The sequence below is a fragment of the Phoca vitulina genome, unplaced genomic scaffold (assembly GCF_004348235.1).
Source record: "Phoca vitulina isolate PV1807 unplaced genomic scaffold, GSC_HSeal_1.0 scaffold16, whole genome shotgun sequence".
NCBI lineage: Eukaryota > Metazoa > Chordata > Mammalia > Carnivora > Phocidae > Phoca > Phoca vitulina.
In genome coordinates this window covers 22,346,676-22,369,251 of record NW_022589719.1, presented here as the reverse complement: position 1 = coordinate 22,369,251, position 22,576 = coordinate 22,346,676, and the positions used below count along the sequence as shown (strand labels likewise).

At 55.7% G+C, this 22,576-nt stretch overlaps 1 protein-coding gene across 3 annotated transcripts in view; it reads right to left on the bottom strand.

Annotated features, from left to right (window-relative positions):
* Positions 1-22,550, bottom strand: part of PRDM11 (PR/SET domain 11) — a 78,350-nt gene extending 55,800 nt beyond the window's left edge. The window contains exon 1 of one of the 3 annotated variants that reach the window (XM_032413960.1): positions 22,487-22,550. Coding sequence is in view for 2 of the 3 variants with exons in the window: in XM_032413958.1 (XP_032269849.1) it covers positions 16,257-16,406 (150 nt within the window). In the remaining variant the exon portion in view is untranslated. Of the gene's footprint in view, positions 1-16,256; positions 16,492-22,486 lie in introns of those variants that run through there. The other 2 variants (XM_032413958.1, XM_032413961.1) reach the window with 2 other exon arrangements.
* Between the last annotated feature and the right edge of the window lie 26 nt (positions 22,551-22,576).

Below are 22,576 nucleotides of genomic sequence, written 5' to 3'. Positions count from 1 at the left end.
TCCATCCATGGTGTCACCAATGGCAAGATTTCATTCTTTCAGATGGATAAATAAGATTCCATTGTATGTCTCTACCACATCTTCTTTATCCACTCGTCTGTCGATGGGCACTTGGGTTGTTCCCAAGCCTTGGCTCTTGCAAATTGTGCTGCCGTGAACATGAGGGTGCAGATATCTTTTCCAATCGGTGTTTTCATTTTCTTTGGGTAAATACCCAGAAGTGGAATTGCTGGATCATAGGGTATTTCTATTTTTAATTTTTCTGAGGAACCTTCATATCATCCTCCACAGTGGCTGCACCAATTTCAATTCCCAAAGCAGTGCACGAGGGGTCCCTCTCCTTCACCTCCTGGCCAACGCTCGCTCTCTCTCGCCTTCCTGATGACGGCCATTCTGGCAAGTGTCGGGATATCTCATTGTGGTTGTGATTTGCATTTCCCCGATGATGAATGATGATGACTCATGTACCTGTTGGCCCGGGCCTCTTCTGTGGAAAAAGGTCTATTCACATCCTCTGCCCATTTTTTAATCGGATTGTTTGGTTTTTGTTTTTTTTTTTTTGCTGTTGAATCGTAGGAGTTCTTCACATCTTTTGGAAATGAATTCCTTTCTCTGATAGATGATTTGCAAATATTTTCTCTCATTCAGTAAGTTGCCTCAAAAATTCTTGAACAACATTCAGAGAGCTTCCGGGGTGGTGAACAGGGGGTGGTGCTGGGAGGGTTAGGGTACCCTTTATCATTAGCCAGTGATTGTCCATAAAGCACTTTCCTCAGTTCTGTAGTCATTCTGGCAAATCATAGAACCTGAGGAGGAGGTGGTGGAAACCCCTGACTTATGTTGGTCAGAAACACGGGTGTCCCAGGACTCGCAGCTGGTGTCTGAAGTGGGGACCATCTTGTGGGACTGAGCCTTCCATCTGGGGGATCGGTGCTCACTCTGGGTTGTGAGGTTTAGAACCGAAGGGAGTCATTGGGCACCTAGTCGGTGTCAGAGAATCAGAGAATTGGTTGGTGTTGGACAACGCCTCAGAGACCGGGACTTGGACTGACAATGGAATCGACTGCTTCTGGAATCTGCCCTACTTCTGCACTTCCTTTTAGGCCCCTGTGTCACTCAAGCCCCTCCAGGACAGGCCTCTACTCGACGCAGCCATCACCATCCGCACCACAGGGACAGGCCCCCACCACCCTGCTCTGGCTGGGGTCCAGAACTCTGGCTGCACCTCTGTGAAGAGTCGGCCTCCATGCTGCCTCGGCCTCCAAAGGGGCAGATCAGGAGGGCCTGCGGCATCTCACCCCAGTCACGGCTCTCCCCTAAGCCCACGGCCTGACCTGAAGCTCTAACCGGAGCCCTCCCTCCGCCCCCCTCTCTCTCTCTCTCACCGCACGGCTGGTGGGAGCAGAAGCTGGTGTATTTATGGAGCGCAGTAGAAGCCTGGGAACCTTTTAAAAGATGCACATAATCTTCTGTCCTCCAATTTCACTTCTAGGAATTTCACTGAGACACATCATGTGTAAGCGTGTTCACTGCAGCACTGTCTAGAATAGCAAAAGACTGGAAATAACCAACGAGTCCAATCAAATGGGCCCCTGCTCCACACCCTCCTCGGAGCCCCATCGCGTGCCCGGCACCCAGCACAGCTCTCCAGAGCGACCTCGTTCCTACCGCTGTGCCCCTTGCTCCCACCACGGCCAGAGGGGCTGCCCTGCTCAGCCCACCGCGGGGCATGGCTCCCGGCTGGTGCCTTTTCCCTCTGCCAGGAAGCCTCCTCCCCCAGATACCCGCAGGGCTCTCTCCCTCACTCCCTTCAGGCCTTTACCCCCTGTCACATCCTCTGCCCCCTGATAGAACTGCAATCCCCCCCTGACAAGTCCTATCCCGCTTTCCTTGCTTTAGTTTTCTCCTGCGCTCGACTCACACCAGCAAATGTACATAGCACTCATCTACAGTCTTTGCTCTCTGTCTCCCCAACCAGAATGTAAAGGCCAGGAAGGCAGAGATATTTATTCTCCGTTGATTGCCGTATCCCCTGCAAGTAGGACGGTGCCTGGTGCAAAGTGAGCACACGATAAACATTTGTTGAATGGACTACATAATTGGTGGTGAAAACAAAACCAAGGTAAAGCCTGTTTGCATAATGAGAGAGGCAGCAACGAGTGGTGGTTGACAGCGTAGGTCCTGGCGCCCGGCTGCCGAGGTTCAACTCCCAACTGCTCCCCTTAACACTGTGTGATGTTGGGGGGGTTCCTTAGCCTCTCTGTGCTTGGGGGATATGAATAGCACCTACTTGGTAAGGCTCTTTGGAGGAGTAAATGAATTAATATTTGCAGTATACTTAGAATGGCATCTGACACAAAAGCGAGTAAGCTGTATAAATGTTATATAAAATAAACGTGCCCTGGGGCCCCTGGGTGGCTCAGTCGTTAAGCATCTGCCTTCAGCTCAGGTCATGATCCCAGAGTCCTGGGATCGAGCCCCGCATCGGGCTCCCCGCTCGGCAGGAAGCCTGCTTCTCCCTCTCCCGCTCCCCCTGCTTGTGTTCCCTCTCTCGCTGTGTCTCTTTCTGTCAAATAAATAAAATCTTTAAAAAAAAAAAATAAACGTGCCCTATTTTAATAAAATAGAAAGGACATACACCTGTATACGTGCTCACGTCTGCACGGAAGAGCTCTGAGCTGTGACAGCTGCTAGGGCTGAGGCCTAGTGGAGGAAAGGGCCTTACTTCTTACCGAGTTTTCCACCAGATGCGTGCATTTCTGATTGAAAAAACAGATTAGTAATGCCTCTGAGTTATTGATTACAGAGGAAGAAGTTTATTACACTTTTCTATCGTTTTTGCAAAACAACAAATTTTAAAAGGCATCTTAGTATTCATGGTTAAAAAAATAAGCTGCAGGCTGCCCTGCCACCTCCCAGGCAGGGAGCAGAAGGGGGGAAGGCATCTGCTGATGCAGGAGGGTGGAAAGAGGGGGCTCCTCCCTACCACCTGCTGGCCCCCTGGAAGGGGACTCTGAAGTCCACACCAATTCCCCAAGGCCGACCTGGCTCCAAGATCCCAAGTACCAAGTTGAGCACAGACACATAAGGCTTGGGGGAGAAGGAGGGGTGCCTGTGGAGGGTTGGGGTCCGGCTGCCCCCAGTGTAGGGTCTCTGGGCTGGGGCTGCCAGGGCCTCGGGGAGGTCACACTTGCCAATGATGCCATGGGAGGGTAGGAGGTCATGCGTGAAAGAGGCCTGGATGTGTAGATTCATTTAAGGGTGGTCAGGGCCATACTGCGCTGATGGCTCGCCCGGGATGGCAGATCCTGGAGACCCCCAGGGCCTCTAGTTTGGTCAGCTCCTCAGGTCCCCTCCCCCATGATGCTAATGAGGAAGGCAAGGCAGGGAGTTGAAGCCATCTCCACCCAAGTCCCTCTGGCTTTTAAGGAGTAGGCCTGGGGAAAGTGAGCTTTCGCATCCCACCGCCTCCTCTAGGCTGTCGGAGCTGAAAGCCTGCCCCCAGACCACTGGATCCAAGGGCCTCCTTTCTTGGCTAGGAGACGGAGGCCCAGAGTGGGAGTGACTTGCTCAAGGCCTCCCAGAGGAAGGTGGTGGGAGATAGGAACCCACCGCCATGGTCTGTGCTGGGCAGCCGCCCCTCACCCAGCCCTCCTTTCTCCGGCCCCTGTCCAGGGTGTCCTGCACATTCTCAAACTTAACACTTCCCCTGCCCCAAGGAGCTAGAGCCTCCATTTAGCAAGGTAGGGCCCTGGGGAAACCCCACATGGTGTTTTGGCTCCAAGGAAAGGGTCCCACTGCACCATGAGACCAGAGGGGAAGGCCTGGGGAGGGAGTCGCTGTGGGGCCGTGGTGGGGGCGGGCCCAGTGGGCCTGGCACCCTGCCTTTACCTCTCCTGCAGTCTATTCCTCCTCCTCCTCCCCCCTCACTGCTCTTTCCCGTCCCTGCCCTTCTCCCTGGCTATTTATTCTATTCATCCAGTCTTGCCCAGAATCTCAAAATTAAAAGAAACCTCAAAAGTCACCCGAATCCTGGCTTCTCAATATGTGGTCTGCAGACCAGCAGTAGGGGCATCGCCCGGGCGCTTACTAGAAAGGCAGAGTCCCCTGCTCCACCTCAGACCTCCCGCACCAGAGATCGCCCCAGGTGATGGGCATGCGCAGAAGAGTTGGGAAGCACCCATGGCAACTGCAAGGTGCTCAAAGCCACGGCACCTGTCATCACCAAGTGTGATGAATACCTCCCACGGGAGCTCACTATCAGCAGCCAGGCCGCCACCCCATCTTTGGAAAAGTAAGGGGTGTGTGTGTGTGTGAGATGGGTGAGGCGGTCCGCCAAGGGTCCTGCGTGTCCCTGCTGAGTGTGTGAACCGTTAAGGCCTCCCCATCCTCTGACGCTGAGCCACGGCGGTAGCTAGTCACGTAGGTAATTAAGTAGGTCAAAGCGACCGCAGCGTGGTGCTCAGGCCCGGAGAAAGGGAACCAGTTTGTTCACTGCTGGCTACCTGAGGTGCCGGGCCCTTAGCTCCGAGTTCTTCCGGCACTAATCCACTGTCCACACAGTCACTGTCTGGGTCCACTGTGTCACCCCAGGGGACTTGGGGTGCAGTAACCAGTGCCCCCATGTAATGATCTTACTGTTTACTGCACTGGAGTCAATTGTCCTGCTGATCCGTAAAGTCTTGGCCATAAGATTGGGGTTTTTCCTGGGGCGCCTGGGTGGCTCAGTTGTTAAGCATCTGCCTTCGGCTCAGGTCATGATCCCAGGGTCCTGGGATCGAGCCCCGCATGGGGCTCCTTGCTCTGCAGGAAGCCTGCTTCTCCCTCTCCCACTCCCCCTGCTTGTGTTCCTTCTCTCGCTGTGTCTCTCGCTGTCAAATAAATAAATAAAATCTTTAAAAAAAAAAAAAAAAAAAAGATTGGGGTTCTTCCCTAACTCTATGTGTGCGTGTATAGGCATGTCTATTTGTCTCTCCGTGTGTCCTCAGTGGCCATTCACTAAGGTCTTCATGGAAAGGCTCATACGAAGACCTTGATTTGAAGGCATTCACAGGGAACCTGGCCTCGCCTGAGCGTCCACTTCGTGCCAACCCTTGCGCCCAGGTGTTCCACTTTTTCATTATGTCCCCTAATCCTCCCCACAACCCTGCAGGGTGGATTACAGCCCCTTTTTACAGCTGCTGAAATTGGAGCTCTACCTGTAGTTCGTCTAGCTCGGTCTCAAAACAGTAACAAACATAAATGATCTGGACACGGGCAGTAAAGAAGCGAAGAATGAGATGATTTCGGGGAATGATACCTGTGAACGCAAGGTGGTGTGCTCACCGATGATTAGAATTACCGTTTGTCAAGCTGGCCCTAACAAACGGGTGTCCCGGGGCTCCCCGAGCTCAGCCAGCAAGCTCCATACTGAGCAGGCACTGCAGAACCATGACACCCCCTCAGACAGGTGAAGCCGGCGAGGGTGCAAGACCTTTATCCCAGCCCTCCAGGAAGGAGGCACGAGGGCCACAGTGCAGCTGATGCGAGGCTCTGTGCCAGGTGCTCGACGCGCGCTGTGGAGGATATCCTTTCATTCACTCCTGACTTTCTTGCATAGCAGGCACTGTCCTAGGTGCTAGGAACCCCAGGGTGAACTAGGTCCTCGCCCTCATGAGGCTTGCAGCCTGGGTAGAATGTCTGTAGGATTTCCTGCTAGCATCCATTCCCCCTTCTGGCACCAAGGAGCCTGGTGTCCTTGGAGAGGACATTGGTTGGTTCTATCCATTCTGGGATAGGACCAACCAGTCGGCACTCAAATCTGCAAGTCCTAGTGAATGGTGCAGGGAAGGGTAAAGGGCCCAGCCAATCATGAGTGGCAATTTGGGGGCTTTGGAGGAATCTGCTGGGAAGAGGGTGTGCTGAAAGGATGGAATGTTACTATGGATCTGCTTGCAGCCGGCCACCGTGGCACCATGGACACTAGCCTGCCTATGAATGGAGTCAGTACAAAAGAGTAAGATGAACAGACCACGTCCTGAGGACACTGTGTGAGCCCTGGATCCAACTGTTCCTGAAGCTGTAGGTGATCCTGGACTTTGCATAAATTCCATGTTTGCCTAATCCTGATTGACTTGAGTGTCTGTCTTACTGTCTTTAGTCCTTTCAAAAACCTAGTGAGTACAGTTTTACCTTACTTGTTTTTCAGACAGGAAATAGAGGCTCAGAGAAGACAAGTGCCTGGAACAAGGGTGCACAGCAGCTGTCTGGAATCTATCCAAGTCAAAGCCCATGCTTTTCCACTACTCTCAGGTGGCAGTCTCACATGGGGGGTGACAAACTACAATCAGGGGATGGGGTATGGGGCTTCATGTCAGGTAGTGAAGGACTTCCCGAGAGAGGTGGCCCTTGGGGGGATAATTAGAACCTGCTCCAACCAGAGACAGGCTGTAGAAAGGCGGCAGAAGAAAGGATCCACAGGTTACAAACTGGTGGCTGATTTTTGGTTTTGGTTTTGGTTTCCAATTTTTATTCTTGCTTTAGTTGCCAACTCTGAGGAAACAGACGATTTCAGGTAAAAAAAAAAAAAAAACCCCACGTTCAGCTTTTCTGGAAAATCGGAAGCACTGGCAACAGGAGGCAGGTGGCCCCCCATGGCCACAGTCTGCCAGAACTGGGGGGCGGGGGGTGGGTGCTGCTCAAACGGGCAAGGCGATAACTCTCCAGATCTCCAGCCGACTTGTGCCACTCGGGTGCGTTCCCTGCCCGGCCCGGCATCTGAGTTCACCATGCTAAGCACACGCCATTCTCTGGGAACCCGGCCTCAGGCAAGATGGGGTGTTGGGGTGGGACCTCACCAGCCTCCCAGCCTCTGTCCACTCGGGCTGCTCCCAATTCCCCCGGGGCCAGGACGGTCCCTGGTACCCAGCACGGGCTCAACACACACTTGGTGAGTGGACGAAGCAGATGAGAGGATGAGAGCCACCCTGTCAATGCACTCCACAGGGCCGCGTGCTGCAGAACTCGGGGCTCTGGGGTGAGATGGCTCGGTGTGGATGCTTACTACCACTTACAACTGTGTCATCGGGGGCGGCGAGTTCTTTTCCTTTCTGTGCCTTCAGTTACCCCTCTATAAAATGGGAATAACAAGAGTCACATAGGGTTCTGTGAGCAAAGGGGTAGCTGTCAGTAAGTAACTATTGGCCTGACCTCTTCCACTGATCACACAGACTTTAGACAAATTCCTTCCCCCGTCCGAGCCGCAGTTCATCCAAGGCGCTTGGGTTTGATTTTGTCAGGACCTGCCAGCTCGGGCACTGGGTCACTGTGAAAAGTCAGCATTCGGGCAAACTCCTGGCGCTGGGCACGCAGAAGCACCCGAGGCCACAGGGGTCTCTCTGCGAACCGCTTCACCACCGAGCTCGAAACAGACCCTGGGGGCCATCATGGTCAGGCCCCATGTAATGCCAAGTTCCTTTAGAGTTAGCCCAAGTTCCAGCTCCGGGGCCTGCTGTGGCTCATTTACTCCCAATCGTGATAACCCAAAGGTCCAGGGACACGGCTGGAAGGAGCTAGCCCTCGGGGGCCCTTCTTGGGGTCCCTGGGTGTCCTGTCCTCACTTCGGCGAGCACGCAAGCAGGGCCCCCCACGGCCGTTTCACCGTGGCTGGCGCCGGGGCATCCAGCTGGCAGAGCCCCTGCCATTTCTCTCACACGCCCCCGGATGGGAAATGATTCATGAAAACCAAGAAGGTAAAATTAGCCCAAAGGCTGCCGAGTAATTTATGCAGCCAACAGGCCCAGGAGGGAGGGAAGGCCCACGCTGCCAGCTCAGTGTGGCCTCCCGGGGGCTGGCAGAGGCCGGCCTGGCCATCGGGAACCTCTGTCTCTGGGGTCTCCTATTTCGGGACTCAGCCTCCAGGGCTGTTGGCAAGGCTTCCGGAACGGTCCCTGACCCCCGCCCCACCACACTCAGCAGACCCATGCCTGCCACCGGGGACCTGCTAAGTGTCAGCGGGTTGCTGGGGAGAAGCTCAAGCATTCCATCTTCATCTCAATCTCAGGAGGACAGTTTCACCCTCCCTATTTCCCAGGTGAGAAACGAAGGTGCTGAGAGGTCAGGTAGACAGCCAAAGATCGGGGCAAAGCCAGAATTCCAACCCAGATCTCATGCACGCCAAAAGATGTACTTCCCCCCTGCCCCCACGCTGGCTGTTATCTGCTGAACTTCAAGTTCTCAGGGTGGGCCGAGGGCAGCGGACCCAATGGGGATTCCCTGGCAAGTCCTCAGCCATGCTTTTCACCGTCTCAGGACTAGTCAACCCCAGAACCAGGCCCCGTTGTCCCAGCTTGGCTAGGTGGAGGGTCCCCAATATCCTAGTATCTTAAAAAGGGGTTGAGAAAATGGGGCATAAATCATACCCCTTAATGGAGGTACAGAACAGTGGATATCAGTGAGCCCCGTGGTCTCACTTTCCCAGGCTGTATACCAAGCCCAGAGAGAGGAAGGGGCTTACTTAAGGCCACACAGCAAACCTCCGGCAGAGCCTGGGATGGAACCGCATCTCCCGAGTCCAGCTACAGGGAGCCTGCCGTCAAAACTATTTATAAAGACAGCAAATCTGAGTGGGAGAGGGTTCCCCATCTGAGGGGACAACTGAGTCATCCCAGAGACCTCCCGGGGCGCCCTCATCTGGTTATGTCTGATATCCGCCCGCACTTTTGGAACCCACAGGGGACACGTGAGCACCTGGAGGAGGGGGATCCTCAGAAGGCAGTAGTGGGAAGAAGAGCGGAATCCCAGTCTAGGCCTGTGGGAACCTGCAAGTCCCCTCACCTCCTGAGCCTGGGTGAGAAACAGACTTGGGAAATTGACAAGAAAACACATGTGTGTGTGAATCACCCCATAACCGTGAGTGTTCAATAGGAATGCCAGGGTCCCTCACAAACGTGGTCACAGTGCTCACCCTCAGCCCCTCTGGCCCCTGGCTTGGCCCAGAGGAAGCCCAAGGCCAGCCGTGGGCGACATTCCACAGCCACCCACGCAGGAAGAACTCACCTCCGTGCCCCGGGCAGGCAGCTGAGTGCCAGTACGGCAGCTCGGAGCAGTACCACTCACTCGTGGGACATGGTTCAGAGCAGCTCAGCGGCCCTGTCTCCCCAGAGGGACCGGAGCTTGCCACGGCCCAAGCCCTGAGCTCGTCGGCACTTTCAAATATCAACACACTAAGCGGACCCTTCCCATCAGTGCTGGGGGAAAGGTGGCTTGGTATTCGCTTCACTGACATCCAGAAAGACGGGGTTGCTTATTCATTCGATACGTGTATACCAAGCACCTGCTGTGCATCAGGCACCACCAGGAAGAAGACAGGTGTGTTTTGCCCTGGGGGGTGGTCCTCCTGGCCCTAAGAAGCATTGGAGTGGTTCACACACAACCTCTGGGGCCACGCTGCTGGGATTCAAATCCCAGTGTCACCCCCATGGGACTCGGGGGAGTCACTTAGCCTGTCTGTGCCTCAGTTTCCTCAGCTGTAAATGGAGAATAATAATGGCATCCACCTCGTGAGGTTATTCTGAAGATTAAGTGAAATGTTACGGGTCAAGACTTAGAATAGCACCAGGCACATAGTAAGTGCTCAATTAATACGAAGTTATTATTGACCCAGGACCCAAGCCCACATCCCTCTGACCCCAACAGCCATGCTCGTAACTCAGAGCTGGGCCAGCTCAAGGTCTTTGGTGTGACCCAACGGCAGGACTGGTAAGGGCTCTACATCTAGAATCAGGAGGTGGGGGTTCAAGCTTCCCCTCTGCCAAATGCCAGCTCAGAGCAGCCCCTGCACTTCTCTGAGCCTTGCTCTCTCCAGTCCTAAAAAGGGCCCAAGGATGGCTGCGCTCCTGTTTCCCTGGGAGGAGCACCCCGAGTCCCGAGGGTCGCTGCAGCCCCCTGCCCACACCACAGGACGGGCTCAGAGAGCAAGCCCTCTCCCCAGCAGGGCAGACGGCTGCAGCTGAAGCAGCCACACTCTGTCCCCACCTTACCTCGGGCCCCTGAGAGGGTTTGTGGCTGGTGCTGGGGAAGGGCTGGGCCCTGGGCCAGCTACGGTGCTTCTCGCTTCTCAGGAAATAATTCCAACCCTCTGAGCTCACTGACCGCACAGGACGCCGACCAGAGGGCAAGCGGTCACGCAGGGCTGCCCGGCGGGGCACCTTCTGCCAACACCATCACATTCGGTGGCCTTATGAAAAGGAGCTGGACACGAAGCCAGACTGCCTGGGTATATTCCCAATGCCACTGGCAGCTAAGTGCTGAGCTCTGGGCGAGTCACTTAACCGCTCGGAGCCTCAGTGTCTGCATCTGTGAAATGGCCTCAGCCGGGCTGCCTATGCCAAGCTGGTGGGATGGTGGCAGGAGAGGTGGTGTAGAACCTGGAGGGTGGGGAGGAGGGGAGGAAAGAGCAAAAGGGCCACCCTTTCCAGCACTAACTATACAATCACCGGCAAAGATTCACCCCCCCACCCCCTCCCTGAGCAGAGAGGCAAACCCAAGCCTGGACCAGCCAGTGTGGCCCAGAGGGGCCCCAGGGCTCTCCGGGGAGAGGATGGCCCCAAGCTGCTTTCTTCTCCTGCCCACCCTGCAGGCCAAGGGAGATCAAATCCCCGGCTACAACGGGTCCCATTGAGAGCCGGCAAATCTGCCTGAGGTGTGGGGTTACGTTACCAGGCTCCCGGCCACCACCGCCGAGCGAGGGGTCAGGCTGACCTCCTTCCCTCCCCGTAGGCTCCAGTCCAGAACCTGCAGGGCCAAGCTGGGAAGTATTCCGATCACCCGCCGCATCCCAGGCAGCAGCCTCCTCTGGGAAATCAGCGAGTGGACGGTGGGATGAAACCGCTGTGGCGGCTTGAGCCATCGCAGGCTGCCTGCCGGGGACACAGGGCCCCTGCCCACAGAGTGGGGTGTGGAGCTAATACAGACGAGAGGCCCCAGGATAGACTATTACTGGGATTTGACTGAGTGCCTGGCACAGCATTCTGCACTTTACACGTGTTTCCTTCCTCGGTCCTGTGACCGAGATGCTATTGTCCTATTCTACGGAGGATGCAACTGAGGAACCCAGAGGTAGAAGTTAAGGAGATTTCCCAGAAACACCAGGATTTGAATCAAGAACCAAGTGACCCCAAAGTCCACTTACCACGACAGCCACCCAAGAGATGGGTCACTCAAGAACATGCCCTTTGAGTGAGGGTAGAAACACCCAAGTGTGAAGGAGAAAAGTCTCCAGGGGCCATGGCTACTATTTCTAGCTCCCTGGGGACTGCCTGGGGACAGGGGAGCAGCCTTTCTCTCTGGCTCTAAAGAAGAGACCCAGGAATAGTATGGGTCCTACAGGGAGACATTTGGTTCCATGCAAAGAAAGTCTCTGTGGACGGCTTTTAAATATTGTGCAATCACTTTTAAAAAATCCAACAGGCTCCCATGGCCGGCAGTAGCTACTCTAGGTAAGCCCAGGGAGGCACATGAATAAAATCAGAATTAACCTAAATGTCCACCAGTAGGATAATGGCTAAATCTACTGTGTAGCAGAAAGAAAGAAAAAGAGAGAGAGAGAGAGAGAAAGAAAGAAAGAGAAAGAAAAAGAATTATGATAGCTTGCTATGTAAAACCATGACTAGATTTCCTAGATCCAATGTTAAGTGAGAAAAGCATTTACAGAATGATCTGTAACCATTTGTTTAAACACACAGACACATGCATGCATGTTGTAATGGCACATCTTCCTATAGGTTCTGCGAGTGGATGTATAGAGAGATATCTAGACGGCTATATACCAAAGTAATAACAGTGATGATTAACCCTGCAGAGGAGGCTGGAAGATTGTGGTTAGGAAGAAAGATAATATTTAGCTTTTTAAATAATATTTGACTTTAGTACAACAAAAACGTATTTGTATATTCCTTACATAATTAAAAAACTTAGTAATACAGCATAAAAAAAGACACAGTGGGCTGCCTTGGAACCAGCGAGCTACCGGTCCCTGGAGGTATGCAAGCATCTGCACTGGGGTGGAAGGATTGGAAAGAATTTGCAGAACACAAAGCTAGTGGGTTAGCTGGCCCTTCCGAGCCTCAGAGCCTTATCCGGGGAGTAGGAGCAAAGGCTGTATTCTGCCTGCAACAAGAGTGGCTTTAAGGAAGCACAGAGCATCAGACCCTGGAGCAGGGAGAGGCTGCGGGCCCTCACTATGACTTGGGCAAGGACGCGCAGGCCAGTCTCTCCCTCTCCCCTGCCCCCCAGGGACTCCCAGTCCCAGCCCTTCAGTCCCAGCAACCCCCAGCCCCTGGCCAGCAGGCCTGGTATTAGCCTCATGCTCCCAGGGTCCGGGCCATGTCTCTGGGAGGACCTCACATTGGGGACAAGAGCTCAGGAAGGAGAAGAGATGCTCACAAGGCTGATTGTACCTGTGACACTGAGCCTAAACTGTGGCCATGGCCACACAGTGAACCCCAGTCCCCAACGGGCTGAGCCCCAGCCCCAGCCATAGCCCTGGCCCCTGACAGGCTAACGACCAAAGGTCGATGAAACCCTTACCTTACCTGGCAAGACAGCAACGGGGTCAAGAAAAGAGCCGAGAGATACGGGGTTGAGTCCCAACATCTGCCCCTGACTTCTCATAAGACCTGGACAAAGTCACTGAACCCTGTGGTACCTCAACCCTCTCATCTGCAAAATGGGCGGATAGTACCTAACTCCCAAGCCTGCTGTGTCGATACAATGAGGTAATTGTCCACATAGCCTCTTTGTGGACTCCCACAAAAAATGTGAGGCCCCCATCCACACCATGGACACTGGGTGCTGAGAAAAGGAGGTGGCCACAACTGAGCTCCAAAAGCAGCTAGACTTGCTGCAAGTCCGGGAGCCCAGGGGCAGCCGGAAAGGGGCCTGTTTCTGGCCCCAGGCAGGGACCAGGAAACAGCAGGCAGAGAGGGCTTCTCCAGACAGACAAGGACGCACAGGAGGAGACAGGAGTGAGTCCGAAAGAGCAGGGGAGCCTTTCCTGGCCACCGTCCTGGGCCGAGGGCCAGGGTGCTCAGGGAGGGCAGGGAGCCACTAGCAGGTGCCAAGGAAGAGTACAGTTTCTACCTGAAACTGGGGGCAGGGACCTTGGGAGCCAGGCCAGAGAGTCCTTGCCTCACCGGTAGCCAGGAGCTGGGGCAGAGACAGGTTACAGATCCACAAAGGGGAATCACGAAGAGGAAGAGCAATGTTCAGTCACAGAGAAGCCATGAGCCAAAGGACCGGAGCTGCCCCAGTCTGGGACAGAAGTGGCACCGGGCCACACAGAACAGGCTCGGGGTGTCCTGTGGGGAGAGGGGACCCTGAGAAGCAAGGAGGTCCCACCTGGTGCTCACAGGGAAAAGCACCCGCTCTGGGGAAGGGCAGACAGCAGCCCGAAGCCTGAGGTAGGAGGCTTAGTGGCTCCAGGGCCACCCGACCCCACCTCGGGGAGACCCGCGCGCTGTGGCAAGTACTGAGTCCAGCGTGGGGCCAGCCCAAGGCAGAGAGCCAGAGAGGTCTGAGGACTTGAGTCTTGTGCCTCCAAGCACAACCCAGGCCACTGTCAAAACCAGAGCTCCTCAGCGACTCCTGGTCGTGAGGCCAGCAGCAGCCAGGCTGCGGAGAATGCCTCCCAGCCGCATCCCGCAGGGGCCCCCGGTGGCTGGACTCCCCACTGAATGGCAGCCAGACGGTCCCGCCTGCTGTGTGGGGCCCAGCGGACAGGGAGCTGCAGGGAGGGAGCGGGGAGGGGGGCCACTCTGAACAGGGGCCCCCGAGGAGGAGGGTGTAGGTGGGGCTGGCAGGAGAGGTGCTGCCCGCAGCCCCCCTCCCTGCAGGCCGGCCTTCCCCGCGGACCTGTGGCCACATGCAGGCCCAGACACAGCATGGGCTGTTCCCGGCAGCCCCCAGACAGGGAGGGTTGGCTCTCCTCCCCCCCAGGCTGAACCACGGCGGCAGCTCCCCGACACCATGCTGTCTGCTCACCTGAGCTGGCCCGGATGGGACGCGAACCATCACCCCTCAGCACGTCGACCGAGCGTTCCCTCCTCCAGCCCCCAATGCAGGCCTCAGCCCCGACCCAACAGAGGATTCAAGCCGGAAGCCACTTCAGGCTGCTGTCCACGGTTCACCCCCTATGCAGACCCTACACCACCACACGCCAGGCCCCGGGGCCTGGCCAACCCCCCACCTCAGCCTCAGATCTCAGCCTTCCCTCCTCCTGCCCACACTCCCTGGCATGACTCTGGACTCCGTGAGGCAGCTGGCACACCCCCTTTGACAGCTCACAGCACGGGTAGCATCCGGCAGGGGGATAAAAGGGCTCCACCATGGCCAGCCAAGCACACCAGAGGCCAACCCACTGACCAGGACAGCCCGGGAAGGCCTGCTGCTCACACAGCCAAGAATTGCCTACCTGTCCAGCCAGGACTGACCCGGGGGCCGCCAGGCACCAGCAGAACCATGGGGCTGGCTGCCTCAGAAGGGGGCAAGGATAGAACCGCTCTCCAGCAACTTATCCCACTGGGCACCAAGAAACAGCCTTCCGGAAGGCTGAAGACAGAAAGGAAACGCCACCCGGATGGCCCCTTCGGTCATTTAAAGCACCTCCTCAGCTGTGACTTTATCTCCCACCTCAGGACCTCCGCCTCCAGAACACTCTGGACACTTACTTTCTTTAAGTCCCGGCTCAGCCTGGCATTCAAGGCCCTCCCAGTCTGACCTGCTTGTGTCATTAGCCTCCATTTACAGAGGAGAAAGTGAAGCCCAGGGAAGGGAAGTGACTTACCTCCCTCTCCGGGGCCATCTCCTCTACCTGTTCTCCAAACACCCAAGACCACTTGCCCTTCCCTGAACGGCCCTATCCTCTTGTTGTCTGCCTTTGCACATACTGTTCCCAGTGCCTAAAATGTCCTGCCCTCCTCCCCCACCTGCCAAACTTCTACTCTTCCTTCAAGGTCCAGCTCCATGCCTCTTCTTCTGGGAAGCCTAACAGGCTCTCCCTCTCCCACCACTGGTGGCAGAATCACTTGCTCCCCTCCCCACCACATCCACGAGCAAGTAGGGCACTTCCTACCTTCAATCACAGTTAGGATCTGGGCCAGGGCTGCTCACACTATTCGTGGTAGAGGTTTTTTTTTTTTTTTAAGTTTTCCAATCTGTTGCCAACTGATGCTTTTGTAAATTACAATTAAAAAAAAAAAAAAAACCAAAACGAGGCAGAATGTCAAGTTGCAATAAGAGCTTTTTGACACTTACTTGCAATGTTGTAACTAGCTCGCTGCAGACCAGTAACAGCTCACAGATGGGCAGGGGTCCGCAGACCACCCTCTCTGGGTACACGGCCCATCAAATCATGTGTTTATGTTTGGCCCTCCGGAGCGCAAGGGGGCACTGCACTAGCCCTTTCTCAGGTGAGTACCCTGATACCACAGCTGGCCCACGCTGTCCTTTCTCGGGACTACCCAGCATCACCCAGGCAGGTGCTTGGAGCCTGCAACTCTTCCAGCCCCATCCCCTCCCTCCCAGCACAGCCTCCAAGAGCAGTTCCCCATGCAATGGAAAAGAGCTTAGACTCCGGAAGCAGAGAGACCTGGGTTCAGGTCCTAGCTCTGCCTTTCGTAGCGCTGTGGCCTTGGGTAAGTCACTTCCCTTCCCTGGGCCTCACTTTCTCCTCTGTAAATGGAGGCTAATGACACAAGCAGGATGGGGCAGTGGACTGCTTCAGGCAGGACCCAGCCACACTTAAAAGCTTCGACCAAGTTTGGCTATTACTGATGTTTATAGAGGCCTGAATCACCCAGCCCAAAACTTGGCCCTGTATCCTCCCTTTCTGCTTTTCCTCCACCCAAGACCTAACATCTTTTTTTTGGGGGGGGGGGGGAGTAAATTCTTCCCTAGCTGCTAAGTTTGCTGATTTCCTCTGCAGATATCACCCCCCTGGCCCTCCATACCCCAGTCTAAGTGCCCCGCCCCCGTCCTTGGGACACCTTGAGCTTCTGACCTCTTCACCTCCTCTCTAAATACCAGCCCCTCTGGCTGGTCTGGCTTTTCCTCTGGGGTACAGCTGTCTCAAGAGGTGTCTTGCACCGCCCTGGGAAAATGCCGCCCTGTTGGGGTTGGGGCACGGAAGGGCTGGGCTGAGAGCTCAGGGACAGGCTCTGGCTTGCAAACACCTCCCCCTCCCACTTCCACCCACCCACCAGAGCCCACCCTCCATGTACCTTGGGCCATGACAATGCTGAGTCCACCCGGGCTGGGTCCCAGTCAGCCGCCCCCACGAAAGGCTCACTCCCTGCTGGGGCCGAGGGTCTGGTGGGCTGCTCCCCAGGCCCCTCGGCTGTCCCAGAGCCTCCCAAGCTGGCCATCTCCATCCCCTGAGCATCAGGCGGCAGGATCCGTTCCCGGCCCTCACCCCTTTCCCTTGGGGAAAGTGAAAGATAGTGGGAGAAGCCACTCTGAGAAAGCTGACACTGTGGGGGTGGTTCCATATTTACTTGCTTGGTGACGTCCATACCAGCCCAGCTCGGTGCCCAGGTCAAGTTGCTCGCCTTGTCTGCTGGTCCCACTCTGGCCCCCAGCCCCGCCATGAGCCCCGGAGGAGAAGCCCCGCTGGCCCTCCCCCCTCCCCAGCCCAGCTCCTCACGCACATCACTGGGGTCGGCTGCCTCTGTCCCCTCAGGAAGGAGGGGAGCTGCTGCCCCTGCAGATAGTCAAGCAGTGACCCCACAACCGCTCCTTTTGGAAAGCAGGGCATGGAGACTGGGCCAAAAGTTCTCAGAATTCCCCAGCCTGCTCTGATAATTGCAGGAGGACAGTGGGTGCACAGGAAGGGGCCCTAGATTTGGGGGTTAGCTTGGTCACTCCCTAAATGGTACAACCTCCAGCACGCTGCTTCCCTTCTGGAAGCCCCCAACTTCTCAGCTCTAAAACTGGGGTCATGAGAGCCGGCCCGCCAGCCTCACGGGCTATTGACAGGGGATCTAGAAAAAGGCGAAGTTGGGAAGACTGCCCATTGGCCTTATGGGTCGGGTTGGGGAGGTTAAAGAGCGTGGTGGAAGGGAAAGCTCTAGAAGGCACCGAAGGTGTGCCTTTGCATACAGGGTCCCCACCCCTCAGCACCCACCCAGGATCTGAGGCTGATGCTGGGGAGCAGGACCATCTGCGGTCTCCTGCCCCCCTCCTCCCTCCTCTCCTCCCTCACCGCATGTCATTTCATTGGAGACTCTTGGTCTGTCCAAATGTGCCTGCAAGTTCTCACCCATGAGGTTCCCAGGTGGGGAGAGGGGTCTGAAACCAGCTGTGTAAACCAAGGGCTTATAAATCAAATCCCACATTTAAAGCACCCAGGAGACCTGCTGAGGATCGTTAGGTAACACAGGTAGGCAACTCCCGAGGCTTCCTTTATAAATGTGGGTTTCTCAAGGTGACTGGAAAGATTAGATTATAGCTGCGTGATCTGGAGCTAGTCACTTAACCTCTCTGAACTTGCTTGAGCTTCCCCATCCATAAATGGATGTAGAAGGGACCTCATGGGGCACAATATGTGTTCCTCTTAAATTTGGTCATGAGAACAGGGAGGAAAAAACTTTCTTCCAACGAATGTGGCACAGGACTGATACTACTGTCCCCATTTATAGGAAGGGAAACTGAACTACTTGAGCTTCTCCAAGCCCTTCTGTGTGCCCGGGCCTTTGAACGACCTATACCCCACACTAGAATGCCTCTCCCTTCTTTGTTGTCTCCTCATCCTTCAAAACCCAGCTCTAAGGCCATCTCCTCCTCCAGGAAGCTTTCCTTGACTTAGAATTGGTGGCCATCTGCCTCGCACCCTTTTGCTAGACCCTGTAACTGCCTGGCTAACTGCTCACGTCCCGTGCTGGTCCATGAGTTTGATAGGGGCAGAGATTGGGTTCCCCATATGCCCTCGAGCCCAGCACAGGGACAGCACAGGGACAGCACAAGAACCCCGACCATGTGAGGAAGAAAGGAAGGACTGAAGGATGCCCCAGGCCTCCCCTCTTACAGAGCCTCTGCCAGGGACACCACCACGAGTGTGGCCGCACTGCGCGAACACTGGGCTTTCCAACGCAGATACAAATCCGCAATAGGAAACAGGCTTTTTAAAAATAACAGCACATTTTTCTTTTTTCTTCATTGTTTTTTTTTCTTTCTGCACAGCTTATTTTTCCGGCGCAGCCCTTGAGCCAGCTGCGGGGAAGCCTCTCCCAGGCCCCACTCTGAGAACATGGGGCTCTGGGGCCTCCAAGGACTCTCAGGCCCCAGCAGGGGTGGAGATGCACCAGATGGTTCTAGATCAGCCCTGGCACCAAGACCACCAAGCAGCTCTGAGCCAGAAACCGGCTTGCACAAACCCCAATGGTAGGTGGGTGTTACCTCCTGGGAACTTACCCCCCAAGAAGGGTTTTATAACCCCATGTGACATTTCCAAAGGGGTGTCTCCTTGGTGTGTCTGGGGTTCTCTGCCCTCATTCTAAGAGGGCATCCTTAAGGAGGTGGCATCAGAATGCCAGGGTTCCAATTGTGGCCATACCCCTGTGTAAACCTGGATCCTTTACTCCACCTTTTGTGGCCTCAGTTTACCCATCTGTGCAATGAAAATAATAATACATACGTTGTGGAGTGCTTTTCTGCATAGAGACATGCTTAGGACTCTACGTGGCATACAATTAGCCCTCAATAAACATTCGCTGCCTTCATCATCCCTGGATCTCCTACTCGGCGGCCCCTTCACGAATCATATACTCTCTAGATCAGCAGAAGCCTCAGGGTTTGTTAAATCTCACACTCTTGCCCTCCTGGGGTGTCCTCTCAGACCTCCCAGAAACATGGTCCTTTTGGGGCGTGGACACCTGTAAGTATGGGGAGCTTGGTACCTATATTCTATGGGCCAGTTTGCCCACCATGCCCAATGCCCCCTTCCAGCTGGACCCACCTGCCCTTACGCCCGGGGAAGCAGCGTTCATTTATCCTGTTCCTCACCCCTGGCACCCAGGGAATCTGCAGTCAATGCTCAGGGACTCTTCAGAAGCAGCCCTTGTGTTCAGACACCGGAAAAATAGCAGCCAACCCAAGCCCTGCCCCCGCAGAGCTCCTGGTCTGATGAAAGGGGGACCACAGTCAATAATCACACCCACCCACAACTGTAAAATCGCTACAGAGACAAGTGCTGCACAGGAGAGGTACGTGGGGCCATGAGAGGCTGTCATGGAGGGCTCGACCTAATCAGGGAGGGCTTCCCCGAAGAGATGAGGTGGAAGCTGAAAGATGAAGGATGAGGAAGCCTAAGCAGGGGGAGTGCGGTACACGGTCAGGACCGAGGGGACAACGTGAGGAAAGCGCCATGTCAGGTGGAACATAGCAGATGGGGGGATGCAAAACGGGGTCCCCACAGGGTCTGGAGGGCAGCTAAAGGACTTCTACCTTTCTCCTAACAGCAGTGGGAGTCCCTGAAGGTTTTTCAGGCAGGGGTTGATAGACTCACACTTGTTTGTCAAACGGGTCACCCTAGCTGCTAAGGATGAGCCTTCCTGAGTCCCTGTGTGTGTGTACTTGTCTCTGCCTGGAATGCTCCTCTGGTGCCCGTATCAGTCAGGTCAGGCTGGGTTATGCTGTAGTAACAAACAACCCCCAAATCTCAGTGGTTGAAAACAACAAAGGTTTAGTTATCACTCGAGCTGCGTGTCCCTCGTGGGGCATCAAGGGGCTCCATCCCACACAGCGACCCAGGGACCCTGGCTAGCAAAAAGCCACCGTCCCACCTACTGCTAGCTGCCACGCCATAGGAAAAGAGCATTCTGGAGGCTCTTGTACCAGCTACTAGATGCTTTGGCCCAAAGTGGCTTGTGTCACTGCAGCTCACAACTCACCCGCCAGCCACACGGCCCCACGCAAGCACAAGGAGCCCTAGATTCAATCCTACCCTGTGCCTGGGTGAACTGGAAATGTTTAGGGGATAGTGTCAAGGACCACCAGACACTCTCCCACTCCACCTTGCCCTTGCCAACCTCAACTCACTCATTAGATTACAACGGGTTCAGTATTCTAGAAGGGGGGGGCACATGCAGGAGAGAACAAAACCTGGAGTGCAGGGAGATCCGGAGGAGGGTGCGAGATGAGGCCGAGGAAAGGGCAGAGCCAGATCACTCCAGAGCTTTTAGGTCATGTGGACGATTTGGGTCTTTATCCCAAAAGCACTGGGAAGACTTTTCGGTGTTTTAAGCAAGAAATGGGAGGCTTGATGTGATCTTTTTTGGAACGGATCACTCTGCGAGGTGGAGACTGGCATGGAGGAGAGGCTGCAGGTGGACAGGTAGGAGGCTCAGGAATGTTGTCCTGGGGAGAGACAGCGCCGCCCTGGAGGACAGACAGGAGGCAAGGGACAGCCTTGGATGCCATGCATTGGTCATGACTATGATACAGCCAAGAGGACAGGCCAATGAGGCAGCTGAATAACACGTATGACTCCTGACTCCTAGTCCAGTAGTCTTTACTTCCTCCACACTTGCCAGTGACCTAGAACCAGGGAAACCCCGCCTCCGCGTCCAAGTGAGAGGAAAGATTCAGATGACAGAAGTCTTATTTGACACCAAGGAGAAGAAATTTAGGAAGCACATCAATCCAAGGGGTCTGGAGGACAGAACTCTAACTCATGCCAATATTGGATATAAGTGTTGGTTGTTGTGGCTGATCGGGACTCTTGGGGCAAGGGAGGGGAGCCCCTCCTCTTCGAGAATGTCATTAGGGAAGAGAAATAGTCCCCGCCCCAGCTGCTCCTTGGAGGCCCTGTCAGTTTGGAATTGGATGGTCCTAGGTGGGGCCCGCCGGGCAATTCTGATGGTCCCGGGATCATAGGTTCTGCAATAATCCCAGACAGAAAACAACACTTCTCAAATCATGTCATGTGTGGAGCGTGGACTAGGCGTTTTATCCCTATTGCCTTTAATCTCACAACTGCCTTACCAGATGGGCTCTGTTGGCCCCATTTTCCGGATGGACAAGCAAGGTTCGGAGAGGTCAAAGGTAACCGTGCCAAATCCAAAGTCATACAGTTATTATAGGGTGGAGGGGGGAAGGACTCCAACAGAGAAACCCCTTTCATTAAACTAAAGCAACCAGCTGGGGCTCTCCCCAGAAGGTTCTCAGATGTGTGCCCACACAGAACTCTGCCCACCTCTCAGAGAGCTGGTGGGTGAAGACCATGCGCCCACAACCTGTTACAGACTCGGCCCACCGACCCCACACGCCCACCACCTCCCTTCCTCTGAAGGGGTACTGTGGGCAAAGGCAAGCTTGGGTGCCGCTGGCATCCGGCTCCACGGAAAATCCTTTTGCCCCAGCCCAGACAAAAACCCCTAAGTTTATAGGGTTTCCAGGCAACAAGAGCAATCTCTCATTATTGCCTCCTGTCCTCGCGCACAAAGAACTGGGTGTGTTTCCTCTTAGCCGCTCTAAATTATATACCACAGCCTTTCTCCACATGAAGCAAACGTCTAAGAAGAGAGATTTAACATTTTTCTCTCCTAAGTCCCAGCCCATCCCAGGGGTCAAGCCCCTACCGCCCAACCCAGTTCAAGACACAAGCAACTTTTCAACCAGCATCGCCCAATGCTCAAGCAATGTGTATTCTCCTTGCAGCGACTTGCCTAGGGCGTGCTGGCCTTGACCGGAGAAAGGTCACTGGCCGCTAAGTTTCTGCAGTTTCTGCATAAGACAACACCTTGGGGATTGCGAGTGGGGGATGGAGGCTACACTCCAGAGAGATTTCCCGAAGAGTCTACACGGCAACTAAGACTTCAAATATCTTATAGAAACGGCCTCCGGCTCCGCCACGTTTCGCGGGAAATCGCGGGCTGCGCTGGAAGAGGCCCCACCGCCTCCTGAAGGGCCCGAGCCCCCCACAGCAGCCCCGGGCGCCTAGCCGAAAGTGCCCCCGAGAACTAGGCCAGCGGCCGCAGAGAGCCCTCCAGCATTCCGCGCTCCGCCCGGCCCGTGTCACCGCGTTCTCATTCCGAACGCTCGGCCCGGACCGCCGCTCCCATTGGTCGGCGGCCACGTCCGTCAGCGGGCGGAACGTCGGCGCAGAGAAAAGGCTACATTGTAACAAGGCGAGCGAGCGAGGAGCGAGCGGGGAGGAAGGAGGCGGAGGGGCGGCCCCCGAATCCCGCAGCGGCGGCGGCGGCGGCGGCGGCGGCGGCGGCGGCGGCAGCTACCTGCCGAGGGTTAACCCACCTCGGGGCCGGGACGAACTCCCCCCCCCCCCAGCCCGCGCCCGGGCCCCCCGCTCCGCCCGCGCCGGCCCCCGGCCGCCCGCGCCCCCAGCAGCGGCTCGCAGCCCCTGCACCCGCGGGCCGGCCCCGCGCTCGCTGGCAAACTGCCGAGCGCTTTCCGAAGCCATTTTCAATGGCCACATTGGCTACCGGGGCTGACTCACCTTCCCGGGAATGCTGCGGCAGCCGCGGGGCCCGGGCGGCGCGGGCGGCCCGGCGGGCGGCTCGGCGGAGGCGGCGCGGCCCCGGCTGGC